Here is an 18,760-nt window from a genome sequence, read left to right as displayed (position 1 = left end):
GGGAGCAGCGGATACAGTAGACCAAGTTGACAGATGTGCAGGTGAACCTCTGTCTCTTGTCTCAAAAAGTTGGTTTCTGAAATGACGTTGCACCAGAAACTAAAGTGGTCAGATTCCACTTGTCATGAGACATACTGAGCAATCAGCATCAAAACTCAAGGGAGGTGAAGAAAATGTATACACACTGCTTTACAGACCCACATTCCTAACCAACTTATTTTACAATAAACATTTATATACATGCCCTGAAAATTTCCTTTCTGATCATTACAATAGATTGTCTTCTTAACATTATTTTTCTTGTTGTCCTGCATTTTTTTTGTTTCATGAATACAATTTTATTTGATCAAAAAAAGTTACTTACCATTCAAAGGTTTCCCATTCACTTTCCATTGAACCTCTGGTTGTGGCTGGCCACCTACTTCACATTCTAATTCCGCATTTTCCTCAGAAAAATAGACTTTGCTTCTGGGTTTTTTGATCCAGTAAGGGGCAGCTGTTAAAAAACAAAGTCAGCATTCAACAAGTCAAGGAATTGCATTTGTTCTTTCCATTTCCCAGTTATTAAATCACAAACACCCATGAAATAAAAGCTAATGCTCAGTCAAGAGAACTCCAAATTTCTTCTTCTGTCAGATGGTTTCAATGCATATCTTCTTCCTCAGGTACTTTTTCTTTGGCGTTTCGTCATCCTGTTGAATTTCCACCACAAGTTCTCCATCATAACTACTCGTTTCTTTCCTCTCCACTTCCTCTCACACAGACTAAGAAATGACACAAAGTAATAATGTCCTCACGCTGAGCCAAAGATAAGCAATGAAATTCGGATAACTGAAATTTTAACCTGAGCTACTGCAGTTCACCAACAGATATTTTGTCAGCACTCATTCTTTCTGACTTAAAAACCGTGCAGATCCCAAAATCATCCACAAGGAGGAGGTTGAATCTCAGCAATTTGACACTTGGCAATGACCAAACAAGATGCTTGAATCGTAATCACATGAGATCATACTGACTTGTTAGAAATCAATAGAACTGCCATCAAATTTGCTGTTCCGAGGTTCAGGTGCTGGCAACAGTTTAATCTTAAAAGTAGACCCACTAAAATTCAGCAGGGAAGATTCACTAATGTGACTGAATCTCCTTGTGCGTAACATGCAAGATTGCATGTCTTCAAAAGGGGCAGCCGAATCTTTAAAACAAGAGACATTGAGTCCCTTGGTCCCTCGACTCGATTTTGTCAAAATCACCTCTGCAGCTTTAGCAGTATCCAAGGAGACTGCGGTTTCTTGCACACCCATCAAAATCGTTGCACATATTTACAGTATCAGTTTGAAAATTGAACTCTGCACTCCTCCAGGTACACAGGAAAGATGTTCTTCACACCCCGTAAACGATCAACTCTGGCTAAAGTCTCAGACACAACCTGTAAAAGGTAGCTGGTTATCCATCATTTATCCCAGACGTTGATTTCAGTGAGATCACTTCCTTGAACACTATTGCCTATTTATTAGCAAACGCTGCTTCCTGAATTAGGAAGTGTTTTTGCTTTGCTTAAAGACTTTCAAGATGTTGTGGCCATAACAGAGACATGGGTTTCTCATGGGCAGGAATGGTTGCTGGATGTTCCAGGGTTTAGAACATTTAAAAAGAATAGGGAGGGGGGAAAAAGAGGAGGGGGTGTAGCACTACTAATCAGAGAGGGTATCACAGCTACAGAAGCTTCCTTTGTCGAGGACGATCTGCCTACTGAGTCAGTATGGGTGGAAATTAGGAACAGCAAGGGAGCAGTCACCTCGTTAGGGGTTTACTACAGGCCCCCCAATAGCAGCAGGGAGATTGAAGAAAGCATAGGTCGACAGATTTTGGAAAAGTGTGCACGCAGTAGGGTTGTTGTAATGGGTGACTTTAACTTTCCTAATATTGATTGGAACCTCCTTCGAGCAGAAGATTTGAATGGAGCTGTTTTTGTAAGGTGTGTTCAGGAGGGTTTCCTAATGCAGTACGTTGACAGGCCGACGAGGGGAGAGGCCATTCTCGACTTGGTGCTCGGAAACGAGCCGGGGCAGGTATCAGATCTTGTGGTGGGAGAGCATTTTGGTGATAGTGACCATAACTGCCTCACATTCTACATAGCTATGGAGAAGGAGAGGATTAGGCAGAATGGGAGGATATTTAATTGGGGAAGAGGAAACTATGATGCGATTAGACAGGAGTTAGGAAGCATGGACTGGGAGCAGTTGTTCCATGGTAAGGGAACTATAGACATGTGGAGACGGTTTAAGGAACAGTTGTTGGGAGTGATGAGTAAATATGTCCCTCCTGAGACAGGCAAGAAGGGGTAAGATTAAGGAACCTTGGATGACGAGAGCGGTGGAGCTTCTAGTGAAAAGGAAGAAGGTAGCTTACATAAGGTGGAGGAAGCTAGGGTCAAGTTCAGCTAGAGAGGATTACATGCAGGCAAGGAAGGAGCTCAAAAATGGTCTGAGGAGAGCCAGGAGGGGGCACGAGAAAGGCTTGGCAGAAGGAATCCGGGAAAACACAAAGGCATTTTACACTTACGTGAGGAATAAGAGAATGGTCAAAGAAAGAGTAGGGCCGATCAGGGATAGCATAGGGAACTTGTGTGTGGAGCCTGAGGAGGTAGGGGAAGCCCTAAATGAGTTTTTTGCTTCTGTCTTTACGAAAGAAACCAACTTTGTAGTGAATGAAACCTTTGAAGAGCAGGTGTGCATGCTGGAATGGATAGAGATAGACGAAGCCGATGTGCTGAAATTTTTGTCAAACATTAAGATTGACAAGTCGCCAGGCCCGGATCAGATTTGTCCTCGGCTGCTTTGGGAAGCGAGAAATGCAATTGCTTCGCCACTTGCGAAGATCTTTGCATCCTCGCTCTCCACTGGAGTCGTACCTGAGGACTGGAGAGAGGCAAATGTAATTCCTCTCTTCAAGAAAGGAAATAGGGAAATCCCCGGCAATTATAGACCGGTAAGTCTCACGTCTGTCGTCTGCAAGGTGTTAGAAAGGATTCTGAGGGATAAGATTTATGACCATCTGGAAGAGCATGGCTTGATCAAATACAGTCAACACGGCTTTGTGAGGGGTAGGTCATGCCTTACAAACCTTATCGAGTTTTTTGAGGATGTGACTAGAAAAGTTGATGAGGGTCGAGCTGTGGATGTGGTGTATATGGACTTCAGTAAGGCATTTGATAAGGTTCCCCATGGTAGGCTCATTCAGAAGGTCAGGAGGAATGGGATACAGGGGAACTTAGCTGCTTGGATACAGAATTGGCTGGCCAACAGAAGACAGCGAGTGGTAGTAGAAGGAAAATATTCTGCCTGGAAGTCAGTGGTGAGCGGAGTTCCACAGGGCTCTGTCCTTGGGCCTCTACTGTTTGTAATTTTTATTAATGACTTGGACGAGGGAATTGAAGGATGGGTCAGCAAGTTTGCAGACGACACAAAGGTCGGAGGTGTCGTTGACAGTGTAGAGGGCTGTTGTAGGCTGCAGCGGGACATTGACAGGATGCAGAGATGGGCTGAGAGGTGGCAGATGGAGTTCAACCTGGATAAATGCGAGGTGATGCATTTTGGAAGGTCGAATTTGAAAGCTGAGTACAGGATTAAGGATAGGATTCTTGGCAGCGTGGAGGAACAGAGGGATCTTGGTGTGCAGATACATAGATCCCTTAAAATGGCCACCCAAGTGGACAGGGTTGTTAAGAAAGCATATGGTGTTTTGGCTTTCATTAACAGGGGGATTGAGTTTAAGAGTCGTGAGATCTTGTTGCAGCTCTATAAAACTTTGGTTAGACCGCACTTGGAATACTGCGTCCAGTTCTGGGCGCCCTATTATAGGAAAGATGTGGATGCTTTGGAGAGGGTTCAGAGGAGGTTTACCAGGATGCTGCCTGGACTGGAGGGCTTATCTTATGAAGAGAGGTTGACTGAGCTCGGTCTCTTTTCATTGGAGAAAAGGAGGAGGAGAGGGGACCTAATTGAGGTATACAAGATAATGAGAGGCATAGATAGAGTTGATAGCCAGAGACTATTTCCCAGGGCAGAAATGGCTAGCACGAGGGGTCATAGTTTTAAGCTGGTTGGTGGAAAGTATAGAGGGGATGTCAGAGGCAGGTTCTTTACGCAGAGAGTTGTGAGAGCATGGAATGCGTTACCAGCAGCAGTTGTGGAAGCAAGGTCATTGGGGTCATTTAAGAGACTGCTGGACATGTATATGGTCACAGAAATGTGAGGGTGCATACATGAGGATCAATGGTCGGCACAACATTGTGGGCTGAAGGGCCTGTTCTGTGCTGTACTGTTCTATGTTCTATGTTCTATGTTCTGAAGAGCTTTCTTTTTGAGTAATTCAAATGTTTGTCGAAAAAAATTGACATCAACTTCAAAAGTAGAGAAAATGTTTCAACAGTAAGTAATTTACAGAAATAACTGAGTCAATTTTTTAAAATTCATTGCAATTTTGGGATTGCTGACAATCTCCGTTCGCGGATAGATCTCAGCTGACTTCCAAATCACTGTTGTCCATATGATGGAAGGGCTTCCATTTACAGCTTGTCTTCTGATAAGCTGTCAATTAATACCTAGTTACTTGCCGAAAAAATCAGATTGTTTTTTCCACTTAAAACACGTGTCATGTTCCGGGAAGGAAGTCAAATACATCTTTAAATTAACAATCTACATTTATTTTGGCATTAAATTGAAGTTGTTTCCCACTAGATGGAGCTGCATATCTTTAGATGAGGAATGACAAGAATTTTGAAATCCATCGCTGCATACAAAAATGTTTCTTCTGACACGATATCCCAATCAGGACGTTTTTTTTTTCCCTGCCGCAACCCTCAAACCAACAGCTCATACAGCAAACTCAGTCTGTTACTCTGTCCCACGTTCAACATGTGGCACTTCAAATTGATTGCCAAATGTTGAAAATTTTCCATCAGGGCAATTTATATATGAAGGGCCATGTCAAAAGGATGGCAAAACCTAGCTAATCATTTTAAATTTTCCTTCAGTAATGTTTTCAGCAAATTATTTGTCTGTTCTCCAGTTAATGTGATACATTATTTCATAGATTGCATTACAGAGCTAAACTACAACATTCCATGCTGACATCCAGTTAAATTATACCAGCATTACTTTGGCCAGGAACATATTTGGTCAGGTCCACATTCAAGCCTAACTAAGTCTACGTGCTGATGGACAGGATCAGACCAATCCATCCCAATACATAAAATGATTGAGAACTCTTTAGAGCTAACTAGTTCCCTATTAATCCCATCACCTCCTTGTTGGAGTTGCATATACCACTGAATGAATGAATGATTTTTTTTATTGTTGCACAAATATCTTGAAGATAGAGTGCAACGTGTTCTGCCACCACAACACAGTGCCATTTTGAGTTATAGTAAGGATAAAAAGAAATTGCTTAAATAAGAGTTCACGTTCTCTTTCAATTGGGGTCTCAAGCATAGAGTCAGGGCTTCTGCAAGGTCTCTGCAAGGTATTCCGGTCCACAAGAAGTCCCACAGCAATGGGAGCAGCAACAACAATGGCAATGTCCCAAGAGACCTCAGTTCTGTTGCTGCTGCCACAATACCGATACCACCCAGAGCTCAAGCTCTGGGCCTACCATTGCGAGGAGTCTCTGCTCTGAACACTGCCAGCGCTAAGAATCCAGGCTCCGGGCCTACTGTCTCCAGGAGTTCCCATTCCAGGTACTGCGACCATTACCCAAGAGTCCAAGTTCTGCGATTAACACCACCTTGAGTCCATTATCTTGCGGTATAGATCACGTGACTAAACTATTGCAGCAGGTATGAGGTTGCAAGTGCAAAGTGCATTTCAAATTTTCCATGCGATTCAAGCACCATTAAAATAATGAAGCCACAGAGTGCCATCCTGTGTGTTCATTTCATCTGAGCAGAATATCCAAGAGACTGGTTGGAATCTAACTATGCTGGTAGCAGTGGATCTGGAGGCTGGAAGTCAACTTAATGAAGTGTGATGGTTCCTACTTTTGCTGGAATTACATTCTCGATAAGAAGACCCAAGTTCAATCTTCCCACTCGACTCCCAATTGAGGCGCTCAAATGTTCAATTCATGAACTCTTGAGGACCATTTGAAGGATGTAATCCTAACAGGATTGGAATTATTTCAGCACCAAGCAAACTGAAAAAGTATAGCTGATATAACTGATTAACCATTACCTAGAGATTGTCAGTTTGCCAAGGGTCAGGTATGGTGGGGTCTCTCCAACTACATTAATCTTTGCACAGTCAAGGAATTAGTGTAAAACTGGGGTGGTCTCTGAAACCTACACCCCATTTTCTAGTTTTGAACCCTCATGACTCCCTCTCCCCGCAACCTCCATTACTACCACAAATAATTAAGCAATAAGGGATCGGCAGCCATGGCAACAATGCAACCCACATTATTATTATGGGCTAACTAACCATTTTCACACCTAATCTGGGTGCATATGAATTTGCGTCAGTGCACAACAATGCAGAAACTAATTAGTTACTGAATTAGTTGCTAATTAGTTACTGAATCTTGACAAATAACCCATCGATTTCACACTGAGCTGGAACATACTATATCACCAGGTAAATCCATTCTCATTGAGTCTGGAACAGAAATCCAAAATTGAGCAGTCCTCATTTTTGATTTAATTGGCATATTCTCAGAGCACCAACTCAAAGCCCAAATACATTTGAATTAACTTAGTTGATGGCATGACCTGGGGAAATTAAACTGACTGTTAAGGTGTGATTAATTAAATGAAGATAATATGACTGAGATTTGTCTCATTTTTACACAAGAATCCAAGCAAACTGAGTGCACTGATTAGTGTTGCATTGGACGTTATACAGATTGATTGAAGTAAAATTCGAGAAAGTAAGTACTGCATCCAGGACCACCAGTAGTCCAAAGATCTTTATGGACAATGAAGGACTTGAAGTATAATGACTGTTATTTATTTTTCATGCATGAACACACTGGTTCGGCCAGCATTTATTGTGGCAGCCAATGTGCTCACAGTTACTTTCACAAACAGCAACGTGATAATGACTCATTGTTCCCCAACCCCGCACGGCCCATTTCTATCTCCTTCCCAAAATCCACAAACCTGCCTGCCCTGGTCGACCCATTGTCTCAGCCTGTTCCTGCCCCACCGAACTCATCTCCACCTATCTGGACTCCATTTTCTCCCCTTTGGTCCAGGAGGTCCCTACCTACGTCTGTGACACCACCCACACCCTCCACCTCCTCCAGGACTTCCAATTCCCTGGCCCCCAACACCTCATTTTCACCATGGACGTCCAGTCCCTATACACCTGTATTCCTCATGCAGATGGCCTCAAGGCCTTCCGCTTCTTCCTGTCCCGCAGGCCCGACCAGTCCCCCTCCACCGACACCCTCATCCGCCTAGCCGAACTCGTCCTCACCCTCAACAACTTCTCTTTCGATTCCTCCCACTTCCTACAGCAAAGGGGGTGGCCATGGGCACCCGCATGAGCCCCAGCTATGCCTGCCTCTTTGTAGGTTACGTGGAACAGTCCCTCTTGCGCACCGACACAGGCCCCAAACCCCACCTCTTCCTCCGTTACATTGATGACTGTATCGGCGCCGCCTCTTGCTCCACAGAGGAGCTCAAACAGTTCATCCACTTCACCAACACCTTCCACCCCAACCTTCAGTTCACCTGGGCCATCTCCAGCACATCCCTCACCTTCCTGGGCCTCTCAGTCTCCATCTCAGGCAACCAGCTTGTAACCGATGTCCATTTCAAGCTCACCGACTCCCACAGCTACCTAGAATACACCTCCTCCCACCCACCCTCCTGCAAAAATTCCATCCCCTATTCCCAATTCCTCCGCCTCCGCCGCATCTGCTCCCACGACCAGGCATTCCACTCCCGCACATCCCAGATGTCCAAGTTCTTCAAGGACCGCAACTTTCCCCCCACAGTGGTCGAGAAAGCCCTTGACCGCATCTCCCGCATTTCCCGCAACACATCCCTCACACCCCGCCCCCACCACAACCGCCCAAAGAGAATCCCCCTCGTTCTCTCACACCACCGCACCAACCTCCGGATACAACGCATCATCGTCCGACACTTCCGCCATCTACAATCCAACCCCACCACCCAAGACATTTTTCCATCCCCACCCCTGTCTGCTTTTTGGAGAGACCACTCTCTCCGTGACTCCCTTGTTCACTCCACACTGCCCTCCAACCCCACCACACCCGGCACCTTCCCCTGCAACCACAGGAAATGCTACACTTGCCCCAACACCGTGATTTAATATCACATCTGAAAGGTGCACAATTTAACTGTACATAGCAATCTTTTAACATTGCAATGGAGTATCACTGGGGTCACTTAGTGCTCAAAGCCTGTAGCAGGACTTGAACTCAGAACCCTGTGACTCAGGATCAAGAGTATTGTGTTATGTCTTGCAGCAGATTTGTAATACAATTTTCAAGATACACCACCTCATCACAGCCTTTTGGTGTATAGCTCTCGGTCTCCATCTTGTTGAGCTTTGTCCTATTGAAGCATGAGGCACTGCAGGAAGCATGGTATAGTACACTCGAATTGCTTAGCCCAGACAGGCAAGTGCTTGTGATTGCCATGTTACATCAATAAATACTAGGATCTGTAACAAACTTCATTGAGTTTTTCAGTACTATGTAACCTATACCTTGCAGTAATATTTTGGGAGCAGATCTCACATTGTTATCACATGAAAGAGCACTACCAACTGAGCAATGGCTGACATGACACATTAAGTAACAGAAATCTCTTGAAAGGAAAAAAACCTCTGTGGGTCATAATTCAAACGTCATTAACTTCAATTAATGTACTGTTCAAAAGCATTTTTCGAATAAAGTAAAGATGGTAAGGTAGAAATGTAAAGGGAAAAGTTAATCCATTACCTTCCACTGTAATGGAGAAGGCATGTTTAACGACACCAAATGCATTTTCGGCTTTACATTCATATTTTCCGTCATCAAGTTCTGTGACATTAACTATTTTCAAAGTTTTGTTGAAGTTCTCTTCAGTGGCTTTACGTTTTGGCATATCACCATCGATCTTGGCCCAGGTGATTTGGGGTGTGGGGCTGTGAAGAAAATAGCAGTTGTTTCTGATATAAGCTGACCACACAAACCAAACTTCCATGGCCCAAAAGAATTACAATATATATGGTTAAATTAACAATACAAAAATACTGATCACACATTTTTAAAATTATTTTTCATCAACCTAGTTGGACATGTTGTGACACACATCCATGGCAGGTTGAATGTGGATTTCTGCCTCAGAGGCAGGGACACTACCTCTGCGTCAGAAGACCCCTTAATTATATATTTTACGCTAATCAGAATTGTAGTTGAAGATACCAAAATTACCAACACAGAAATACATTTACATGCAAATAATGACATCAAATAAACCATGCCCACTGAATGGCGCTGTGGTTCAGTGTTTAGCACTGTTGTCTCATAGAACCCAGGACCGAGGTTTGATTCCAACCTCAGGCAACCGTCTGTGTGGAGCTTGCCCATTCCCTCTGTGTCTCTGTGGGCTTCCATCAGGTGCTCTGGTTTCCTCCCACTGTGCAGATTAGGTGGATTGGCCATGCTAAATTACCCATATAGTCCAGGGATATGCAGGCTAGAGCATAGTAAATGCAGAGATATGGGGATAAGGTTCTGGGTGAGATGGTCTTCAGAAAGTCAGTGCAAAATTAACAGGCCAAATGGCCTCTTTCTGCACAGTAGGAGGTCGACCAGTTTTGTCAGTCTGTCTGGTATTTCCACTCAGAACTATATTTTGGGAGGCTGAAATACCTCTGTTGGCTTCATACAGTGAAAGTGGCTCATTAATTGCTTCAAGTGTTTTCGCTTTGTTACTTACAGGCCTTCAGCAATACATTCCAATTGAAGAGTTTCACCTCGCAAGGCAATAATCTTTGAGCTGCTGCCAGAAGGTGTTAGAAATCTTGGTGGTCGATCTTTTATTGAATTTGCTGCAAGTGTAACAAAATTCAATTTGAATTTGATGTTAGGTGAAAGGATAAATGTTGATTTTTACTGAGAGCATTGTTAAACTTTGATAGGAATTTCAACTCATTAAACAAAAGTCAAAGAAAGGGAAAAGTGAAAGCAAGCCATTAAGTTAATTTGGTTAATGCTTGGCTGAGAATTTCAGGAGAGCAGAAACAGAAATAAAATCAGTCAGAGCCTGAACGGTCAAAATTGTGTTTGATCCTTCCTGAATTTCCATGCTATTTTACTGTTTCAGTACTATGCTTGAAAGTTAAATAGTTTCATATTTTTATTTGACAATCTTTGACTTTCTGATCAGACAGTGATGTTACGTAGACGTTATTGTAGAAAAGACATGTACCAGATGTATATCAGCACATCACTGTGGTACACTGGCACTCCAAAATTATAAAACACTTGCAGTGTAAAATGCCTTTCACACTATTATGTGCTCAGCTGAAACTCATGAACAGGAAGTTTCTACAGGACAAAGTTATGCGCAATCAATAAGGAACTGCCAAGTTGGAATCAATTCCATCATAGTTAGGCCAATATTTAATGCCTAAACACATCACTATGTGCCTCTTAATAATAAAATGTGAGGCTGGATGAACACAGCAGGGGCAGCAGCATCTCAGGAGCACAAAAACTGACGTTTCGGGCCTAGAACCTTCATCAGAGAGGGGGATGGGGTGAGGGTTCTGGAATAAATAGAGAGAGAGGGGGAGGTAGACCGAAGATGGAGAGAAAAGAAGATAGGTGGAGAGGAGAGTATAGGTGGGGAGGTAGGGAGGGGATAGGTCAGTCCAGGGAAGATGGACAGGTCAAGGAGGTGGGATGAATTTGCAGGTAGGAGATGGAGGTGCGGCTTGGAGTGGGAGGAAGGGATGGGTGAGAGGAAGAACAGGTTAGGGAGGCAGAGAAAGGTTGGACTGGTTTTGGGATGCAGTGGGTGGAGGGGAAGAGCTGGGCTGATTGTGTGGTACAGTGTGGGGAGGGGACGAACTGGGCTGGTTTTGGGATACAGTGGGGGAAGGGGAGATTTTGAAGCCGGTGAAGTCCATATTGATACCATTGGGCTGCAGGGTTCCTCCAGGACTTCCAATTCCCTGGCCCCCAACACCTCATTTTCACCATGGACGTCCAGTCCCTATACACCTGTATTCCGCATGCAGGTGGCCTCAAGGCCCTCCGCTTCTTCCTGTCCCGCAGGCCCGACCAGTCCCCCTCCACCGACACCCTCGTCCGCCTAGCCGAACTCATCCTCACCCTCAACAACTTCTCTTTCGATTCCTCCCACTTCCTACAGACTAAGGGGGTGGCCATGGGCACTCGCATGGGCCCCAGCTACGCTTGCGTCTTTGTAGGTTACGTGGAACAGTCCCTCTTCCGCACCGACACAGGCCCCAAACCCCACCTCTTCCTCCGTTACATTGATGACTATATCGGCGCCGCCTCTTGCTCCACAGAGGAGCTCGAACAGTTCATCCACTTTACCAACACCTTCCACCCCAACCTTCAGTTCACCTGGGCCATCTCCAGCACATCCCTCACCTTCCTGGACCTCTCAGTCTCCATCTCAGGCAACCAGTTTGTACCCGATGTCCATTTCAAGCCCACCGACTCCCACAGCTACCTAGAACCACCTCCTCCCACCCACCCTCCTGCAAAAATTCCATCCCCTATTCCCAATTCCTCCGCCTCCGCCGCATCTGCTCCCACGATCAGGCATTCCACTCCCGCACATCCCAGATGTCCAAGTTCTTCAAGGACCGCAACTTTCCCCCCACAGTGGTCGAGAAAGCCCTTGACCGCACCTCCGGCATTTCCCGCAACACATCCCTACACACCCCGCCCCCACCACAACCGCCCAAAGATGATCCCCCTCGTTCTCACACACCACCCCACCAACCTCCGGATACAATGCATCATCCGCCGACACTTCCGCCATCTACAATCCGACCCCACCACCTAAGACATTTTTCCATCCCCACCCCTGTCTGCTTTCCGGAGAGACCACTCTCTCCGTGACTCCCTTTTTCGCTTCACACTGCCCTCCAACCCCACCACACCTGGCACCTTCCCCTGCAACCGCAGGAAATGCTACACTTTCCCCCACACCTCCTCCCTCACCCCTATCCCCAGGCCCCAAGATGACTTTCCACATTAAGCAGAGGTTCACCTGCACATCTGCCAATGTGGTATACTGCATCCACTGTACCCGGTGTGGCTTCCTCTACATTGGGGAAACCAAGCGGAGGCTTGGGGACTGCTTTGCAGAACACCTCCGCTCGGTTCGCAATAAACAACTGCACCTTCCAGTCGCAAACCATTTCCACTCCCCCTCCCATTCTTTAGCTGACATGTCCATCATGGGCCTCCTGCAGTGCCACAATGATGCCACCCGAAGGTTGCAGGAACAGCAACTCATATTCTGCTTGGGAACCCTGCTGCCCAATGGTATCAATGTGGACTTCACAAGCTTCAAAATCTCCCCTTCCCCCACCGTATCCCAAATCCAGCCCAGTTCGTCCCCTCCCCACACTGCACCACACAACCAGCCCAGCTCTTCCCCTCCACCCACTGCATCCCAAAACCATTCCAACCTATCTCTGCCTCCCTAACCTGTTCTTCCTCTCACCCATCCCTTCCTCCCACCCCAAGCCGCACCTCCATCTCCTACCTACTAACCTCATCCCACCTCCTTGACCTGTCCATCTTCCCTGGACTGACCTATCCCCTCCCTACCTCCCCACCTATACTCTGCTCTCCACCCATCTTCTTTTCTCTCCATCTTCGTTCCGCCTCCCCCTCTCTCCCTATTTATTCCAGAACCCTCACCCCATCCCCCTCTCTGATGAAGGGTCTGGGCCTGAAACGTCAGCTTTTGTGCTCCTGAGATGCTGCTGGGCCTGCTGTGTTCATCCAGCCTCACATCTTACTATCTTGGATTCTCCAGCATCTGCAGGTCCCATTATCACTATGTGCCTCTTTCTGGGAGCAAAGCAGTTAAATCTCAACAAATAGGGAGCCTCAGGTGACCACCTTTGTAAAAAATGTGGACAACCAATTTTGGAGATTTTACAAACATCTCTAACTTTAGTAATGGAAGGAACCCAATGCAAAAGAAAAGAATGGCCAATGTCACCTTTATAATACTGAAAATACTGTCCTTACACTTCTGAGTTTGCAGCAGGGTGTTCTTACAGAAGTGCAGATGTTGTGCACATTACCTTTCAGTGTTGGAACACACACTGCTTTTGTTACTGTTACTATAATTCAAACTCTGCGTTAGTGTTTGTCTTGACAAGTACTTTGTTTCAAAAAATATCAACATGCTTCAGAGCGAAATAAATGATAATCATTTGAGCTCATAAAACGGATTGATACAAGCACTATACATTCACAGTGAGGAACCCATTGAAATAGAAATATGAAGCTACACTGGCCCTATCCCCCACCTCTCCTGGACCACCTCTGACACCTCTATCTCCCTCCTGGACCTCTTTGTCTCCATCTCTGGCATCTACCTGGAAACCAATATCCATTTCAACTCCCACAGCTAATTAGGAGACACCTACTCCCACCCACCTTCCTGCAAAAATGCTATCCCCTATTCCCAATTCCTTTGCCTCCACTGCATCTGCTCCCAGGATGAGGCATTCCACTCCCATACATCCCAGATGTCCTCGGTTCTCAAGGACTGCAACTGCCCCCCACAGTGGTCGTCCGTGTCTCTTGTATTTCCTGCAACTCATCCCTCACACCCCCTCCCTGCAATAACCGCCAAAGAGAATTCCACCTCGTCCTCACGTACACCCCACCAACCTCTGAATCCAACGCATCATCCTCCGACACTTCCGCCATCTGCAACCTGACCCCACTACCAAAGACATTTTTCCCTCCCCACCCTTATTTGCTTTCCGGAGGGACCACTCCCAGGCCCCAAGGACACCTTCCACATCAAACAGATTTTCACCTGCACATCTGCTAATGTGGTATACGGTCTCCACTATTCCTGATGTGGTCTCCACTATATCAGAGAAACCAAGCAGAGGCTTGGGGACCATTTTGTGGAACACCTACACTCAGATCGCACTAAACAACTGCACCTCCCAGTCGCGAACCATTTCAAGTCTCCCTCCCACTCCTTAGACAGCATATCCATTCTTGGTCTCCTGCAGTGCCACAATGATGCCACCCGAAGATTGCAGGAACAGTACCTCATATTTCACTTGAGAACTTTGCACACCCAATGGTATCAATGTGGGCTTCACAAGGCTCAAAATCTCCCCTCCCTCAACTGCATCCCAAAATCAGCCCAGCTTGTCCCTGCCTCCCTAACCTGTCCTTCATACCACCTATCCCCTTGTCCCACCTCAAGCCCCACCCACAACACCTACCTACCAGCCTCATTCCGTCCCCTTGACCTGTCCGTCCTCCCTGGACTGACCTATCTCCTCCCTAACTCTCCACCAGCACTCAGCTTTACTGCTCCACGCCCACCTCTTTGACCTGTCTCCTCTCCACTTACCTTCTTCTTTATCCATCTTCTAACAGCCTCCCCCTCTCTCCCTATTTATTTCAGAATCCCCTTCCCCTCCCCATTTCTGAACAACGGTCTCAACCTGAAACATCAGCTTTCCTGCTCCTCTGATGCTGCTTGGCCTGCTGCATTCATCCAGTTCTACACAGTGTTATCACAGATTCTCCAGCATCTGCAGTTCCTACTATCTCTGAAAAAGACATAACATCTTTTTGGAATATTCAGAAGGTCTGGGAGTCTTTGCTGCATCCTCTATAGCAATGCCTTTGCCAATCAGATCTAACTTGCCATGAATCAGCACCTTTTCAATTTGTATTGTAAATTGTGGCGATCATTTGAAATTTTTCATTCTTGATTTTACACTTTTCAGTAACGCTTAAGTTGTGTTCCCATGCATTTTTTGTGGGTGATAGTGGATGATTGATTGAAATGAATCGAACATGCATGAGCTAAAACAAAATGGCCTCAGCGCGAATGATTCACATGGGAAGTCGTGTGCCACAGCAAGCAAAATACCCAGTCTGTGCATCACAATTAACATTCAACATTCACAGGCAGTGTCATCATTTCAAAATAGCACAAGATTGGGAGATTTATTTGACACACCATTGTAATTTGTAGCTGCTGAGTGGAATTTTTTTTAAATAAGTGTGTTATTTCTAATTTTTGCCCCAGACAGTCATTAATGAGAACATCAATTGACTGGAAGCTCGAGCATTCCTGCAAATTGACTTTGCCTTTCATTTGAATATTTATGTTGTAATTTCGAGAGTGGTGAATGTGAACAGCAGGTCTGCTGAGCGTCATTATGCTTGCATATATGTTGGCATAATTGTTTAACTGAATAATTGTGAGACTATGCTGATTTAATGATGTTTTATGTATTACAAAATCAATTCTGAAGATTCAGAGTAATGTAGTTTGAAGAAACAGAAATATTAGGTTATTAAAATTACAGAGACAGTCAATTAAGATGAACTGATATTTCTACTTTTTATATGTTGACATCAAAATCAAATTGTAATATTACACCATACTCCACAATGTCTAGGAATCCTATTGGCACTGTCACATAAAACCATTCATTTACATTACAAGCAAGCTGGTTACTTGATGTGCAATTCAAAGAGAGTGGAATAACGACTACATATATGCAACAAGGCTCATCATCTTCCTGCCCCTTGGAGAAGACCTTGATAAATGCTGATTTCTGGGAGAGGGGCTATACATAAAAATAAGAAAGCATCCTGCATGCACACTTTGGGGTGCTTCTAATTCAGTTTAAAGCATTCCCTTAGGTATGTAGAATACTATACCTAAGCTCCAAGAATCAGATGCATAACTTAACATGGTTAGGAGAAACACAGGCAGATGGTATTTGTCTTGAGTTTTTATGATAGTATTTAATTTGCGTACTTCTAACAGTTAAGAAGCTTTATTTCCTTTTAAGCCTAAAGATTTTCTCAGATATATCATGCACAAATGCATCACTTCAATGCCATGGTATTTCAAAAGTGATGCCTTATATCTCGGTGAACGTCCCACCTATCAATGGCAAGGAGTATTATAAACACCCCTATTTGAAGAGGTCTAATGATCATGTGCTTAGACGGGCAAGCTACTATTTTAGTCATTTTCAATTACAATTAATATTATTCTCAACTAATATCCCAATAAGAAAAAAAAAATCATGTAATGAAGAACTGGAAACACATCATGAAAAGAAATTATTGATCTGGGTTAGTTTAAATTAGCAGTTGAGTAACTTTAATGACAAATCACGAATCTTCAATTATTTTTTCAAAAAAGCTAATTAAACCACACAGTTTTGCTCTATTATTCTTTCAGGATAAGATGAGTGCATTGAAAAGTGTCTATCTGTCAAAGAGGTTGAAGGATTGACAATCCAGGAAGTGGAGACGCAATGGTAGAATAGTCTGCAGTGTCTTGAGAAGGTTATTGAGGCTTCCAGGTTTTGTTTCAAAGCAGCAGAGGCAGCAAGCATGCTAAGTGTGTTCTAAACAGTAAGTTTGTTAACAAATAAATAACTAGATCCAATTTGTACATTGATGACATCAAAAATGCCAAGGATGGAAAAAAGGGCCATTATTAATCATTATTTTGAACTGGAAGATGAGACAGAAAAAAGCTGGAAATGCACAGAAATTATGTCTGTGGTATGTCTCGAATGCTACAAAGAAGCTTGAAGCATAAACAACTGTTAGTATGCAGTTACTCGAATTCAGGCTTATGCAGACCTCAGTCAACATGGGAAAAAAACTCACCAGCAGACAAATTATTGTAACTGACAGATGACTCTGTTTGATTGGTCAGTACGACTGGAACAAACAAAACAATGTAAACAAAAAATAAAAACATGGGATAACAGAAAAAAACAACTTTTCATGCAGAAATAGATCATCGAAATTAATGATTTCATAAACAGAAAAAAAAATGAATTGTGCACACAGCATGCATGATTAAAGCCACATAAAGCTGTTCATGAGTTTACTGTAAAGTTAAACTTCATCATATGTATGTCAATTACCATCATAGCACATTTGTCTCTCTGAATGTCTTACAAAAGCATAGATATTTTAAATCAACCTCCTCAGACATGTTATGACACACCTCTGGAGCAAGTGGGACTTGGCCCAAAGGTAGAGACAATACCATTGCATTACGAAAACCCTCAGTTAGCACAGTCAGTTATTTTAATCAACCTCGTCAGGTATGTTATGACACAGAAACATGAATGTTTCTATCAGATAACTGAACAGTGATTGAGAGCAGGAAGAGAACTTGATTTTGACTCCACCACAACGCTGAGGCAGAAGTCACATGTCGCAGTGGTTACTTGTAGCAGTCTACACCACTCCAGCTCAGATAAATAACTTCAACTGACTTCCTTTTGATGGCCTTTTGGACAATGTCACATCATGCAACATAGTCGTTACATAAATGATATCGGTAAGACTGAATTATAATATAACGGTAGTATTTGAGAATTTAAACCTGTTGAAGATCATTTCTTTTTACCAATGAGAAAATCACAAAAGAATCAGAATTTTGCTGATACATACTTACTTACAGGTAGGCTGAAATCAAGTCAACATTGTTTTAACACAACAGTGTTAGAACAGTACCTCAGATTTTTCTTTCCAAGGAATTTTGAATCAGAGAAGCGGAAGCAAATGCAGAATGTGAGTCAATATCCAAACCCAAAATAGAATGGACAACTGGCAGAAATATGTCCACATTGTTATTCCCCTTACTTTCAGGAAATCAGACAGAATCATTTGGGGGCATAAGGATAGACTGGATGTGAAGTGGATTGCACAATGCACATGAAAACCAAAGGAGGAGGGAACTCAAACTAAAGAAATAACAGCCCATGGCTGAACAGCCAATGAAGAACACAGTCAGAAAATCAACAGAAAAAGAAAGCTTCTTACAGAGTATCAAACTAACATAAAGGCCTTCCAAAACCTCTCCAAATGGGCAGAGATTGCACAGTCAGCAGGTGTGATCAATTCTAAGCTTTTGTGATAAGAGAAGGTTTTTCAACAATGCAAAGGAACATGGAGCAAATACGAATTGGCAGAAACTCTGTTTGCTTCACAAAGACAATGGACTCTTATTGTAGGAGCAATCCATACTATTGCCCATTATGTTGTGTGAATTTGCTGTACTACCAAGATAGATTTGTTACCACCATCCTCTTTCAGTGTAGGGATGTTCAGGACCTGCTTGGCCGAGTGTGGTAGCGGCAAATCACATGGTCATCTATTAAGAAGCTCTTATTTGTAAACAAGATGTAGTTTACTAATGGTGGCAATTAGGTCAAAATTAGTGGTGAGACAGACATCATTGCAAAGACAATGAGGAGGATCTTCTTGGGACGTTTTGAATATTGCATGCTCTTTGCCTACCAAGCTCATATGTTCGCAACATAGTGGATGGCATTTAGGGGCCTTGTGCAACATCTCCTCAAAGCCTTTCATTTCTTATTATGCACATTAGTATATCCTGTATATGGGAGGCACGGTGGCTCAGTGGTTAGCACTGTTGCCTCACAACGCCATGGATGTAGGTTCAATTCCACCCTCAGACAACTGTCTGTGTGGAGTTTGC

At 43.9% G+C, this 18,760-nt stretch overlaps 1 protein-coding gene across 14 annotated transcripts in view; it reads right to left on the bottom strand.

Moving 5' to 3' along the window:
• The window catches only part of chl1b (cell adhesion molecule L1-like b), an 818,676-nt gene that overhangs the window by 398,982 nt on the left and 400,934 nt on the right, over positions 1-18,760 (bottom strand). For 13 of the 14 annotated variants that reach the window (XM_059649905.1, XM_059649903.1, XM_059649914.1 and 10 more), the window contains 4 exons: positions 16,912-16,965; positions 9,950-10,061; positions 8,968-9,152; positions 365-496 (listed from right to left, as the gene is read on the bottom strand). In XM_059649905.1, coding sequence (XP_059505888.1) covers positions 365-496; positions 8,968-9,152; positions 9,950-10,061; positions 16,912-16,965 — 483 coding nt within the window. The remainder of the gene's footprint in view (positions 1-364; positions 497-8,967; positions 9,153-9,949; positions 10,062-16,911; positions 16,966-18,760) is intronic. The other variant, XM_059649912.1, reaches the window with a different exon arrangement.

The sequence above is a fragment of the Stegostoma tigrinum genome, chromosome 11 (assembly GCF_030684315.1).
Source record: "Stegostoma tigrinum isolate sSteTig4 chromosome 11, sSteTig4.hap1, whole genome shotgun sequence".
In the NCBI taxonomy this organism is placed as follows: Eukaryota; Metazoa; Chordata; class Chondrichthyes; order Orectolobiformes; family Stegostomatidae; genus Stegostoma; species Stegostoma tigrinum.
Note: the sequence above shows the minus strand (reverse complement) of the source record. Positions and strands in the feature narration are given on the sequence as shown.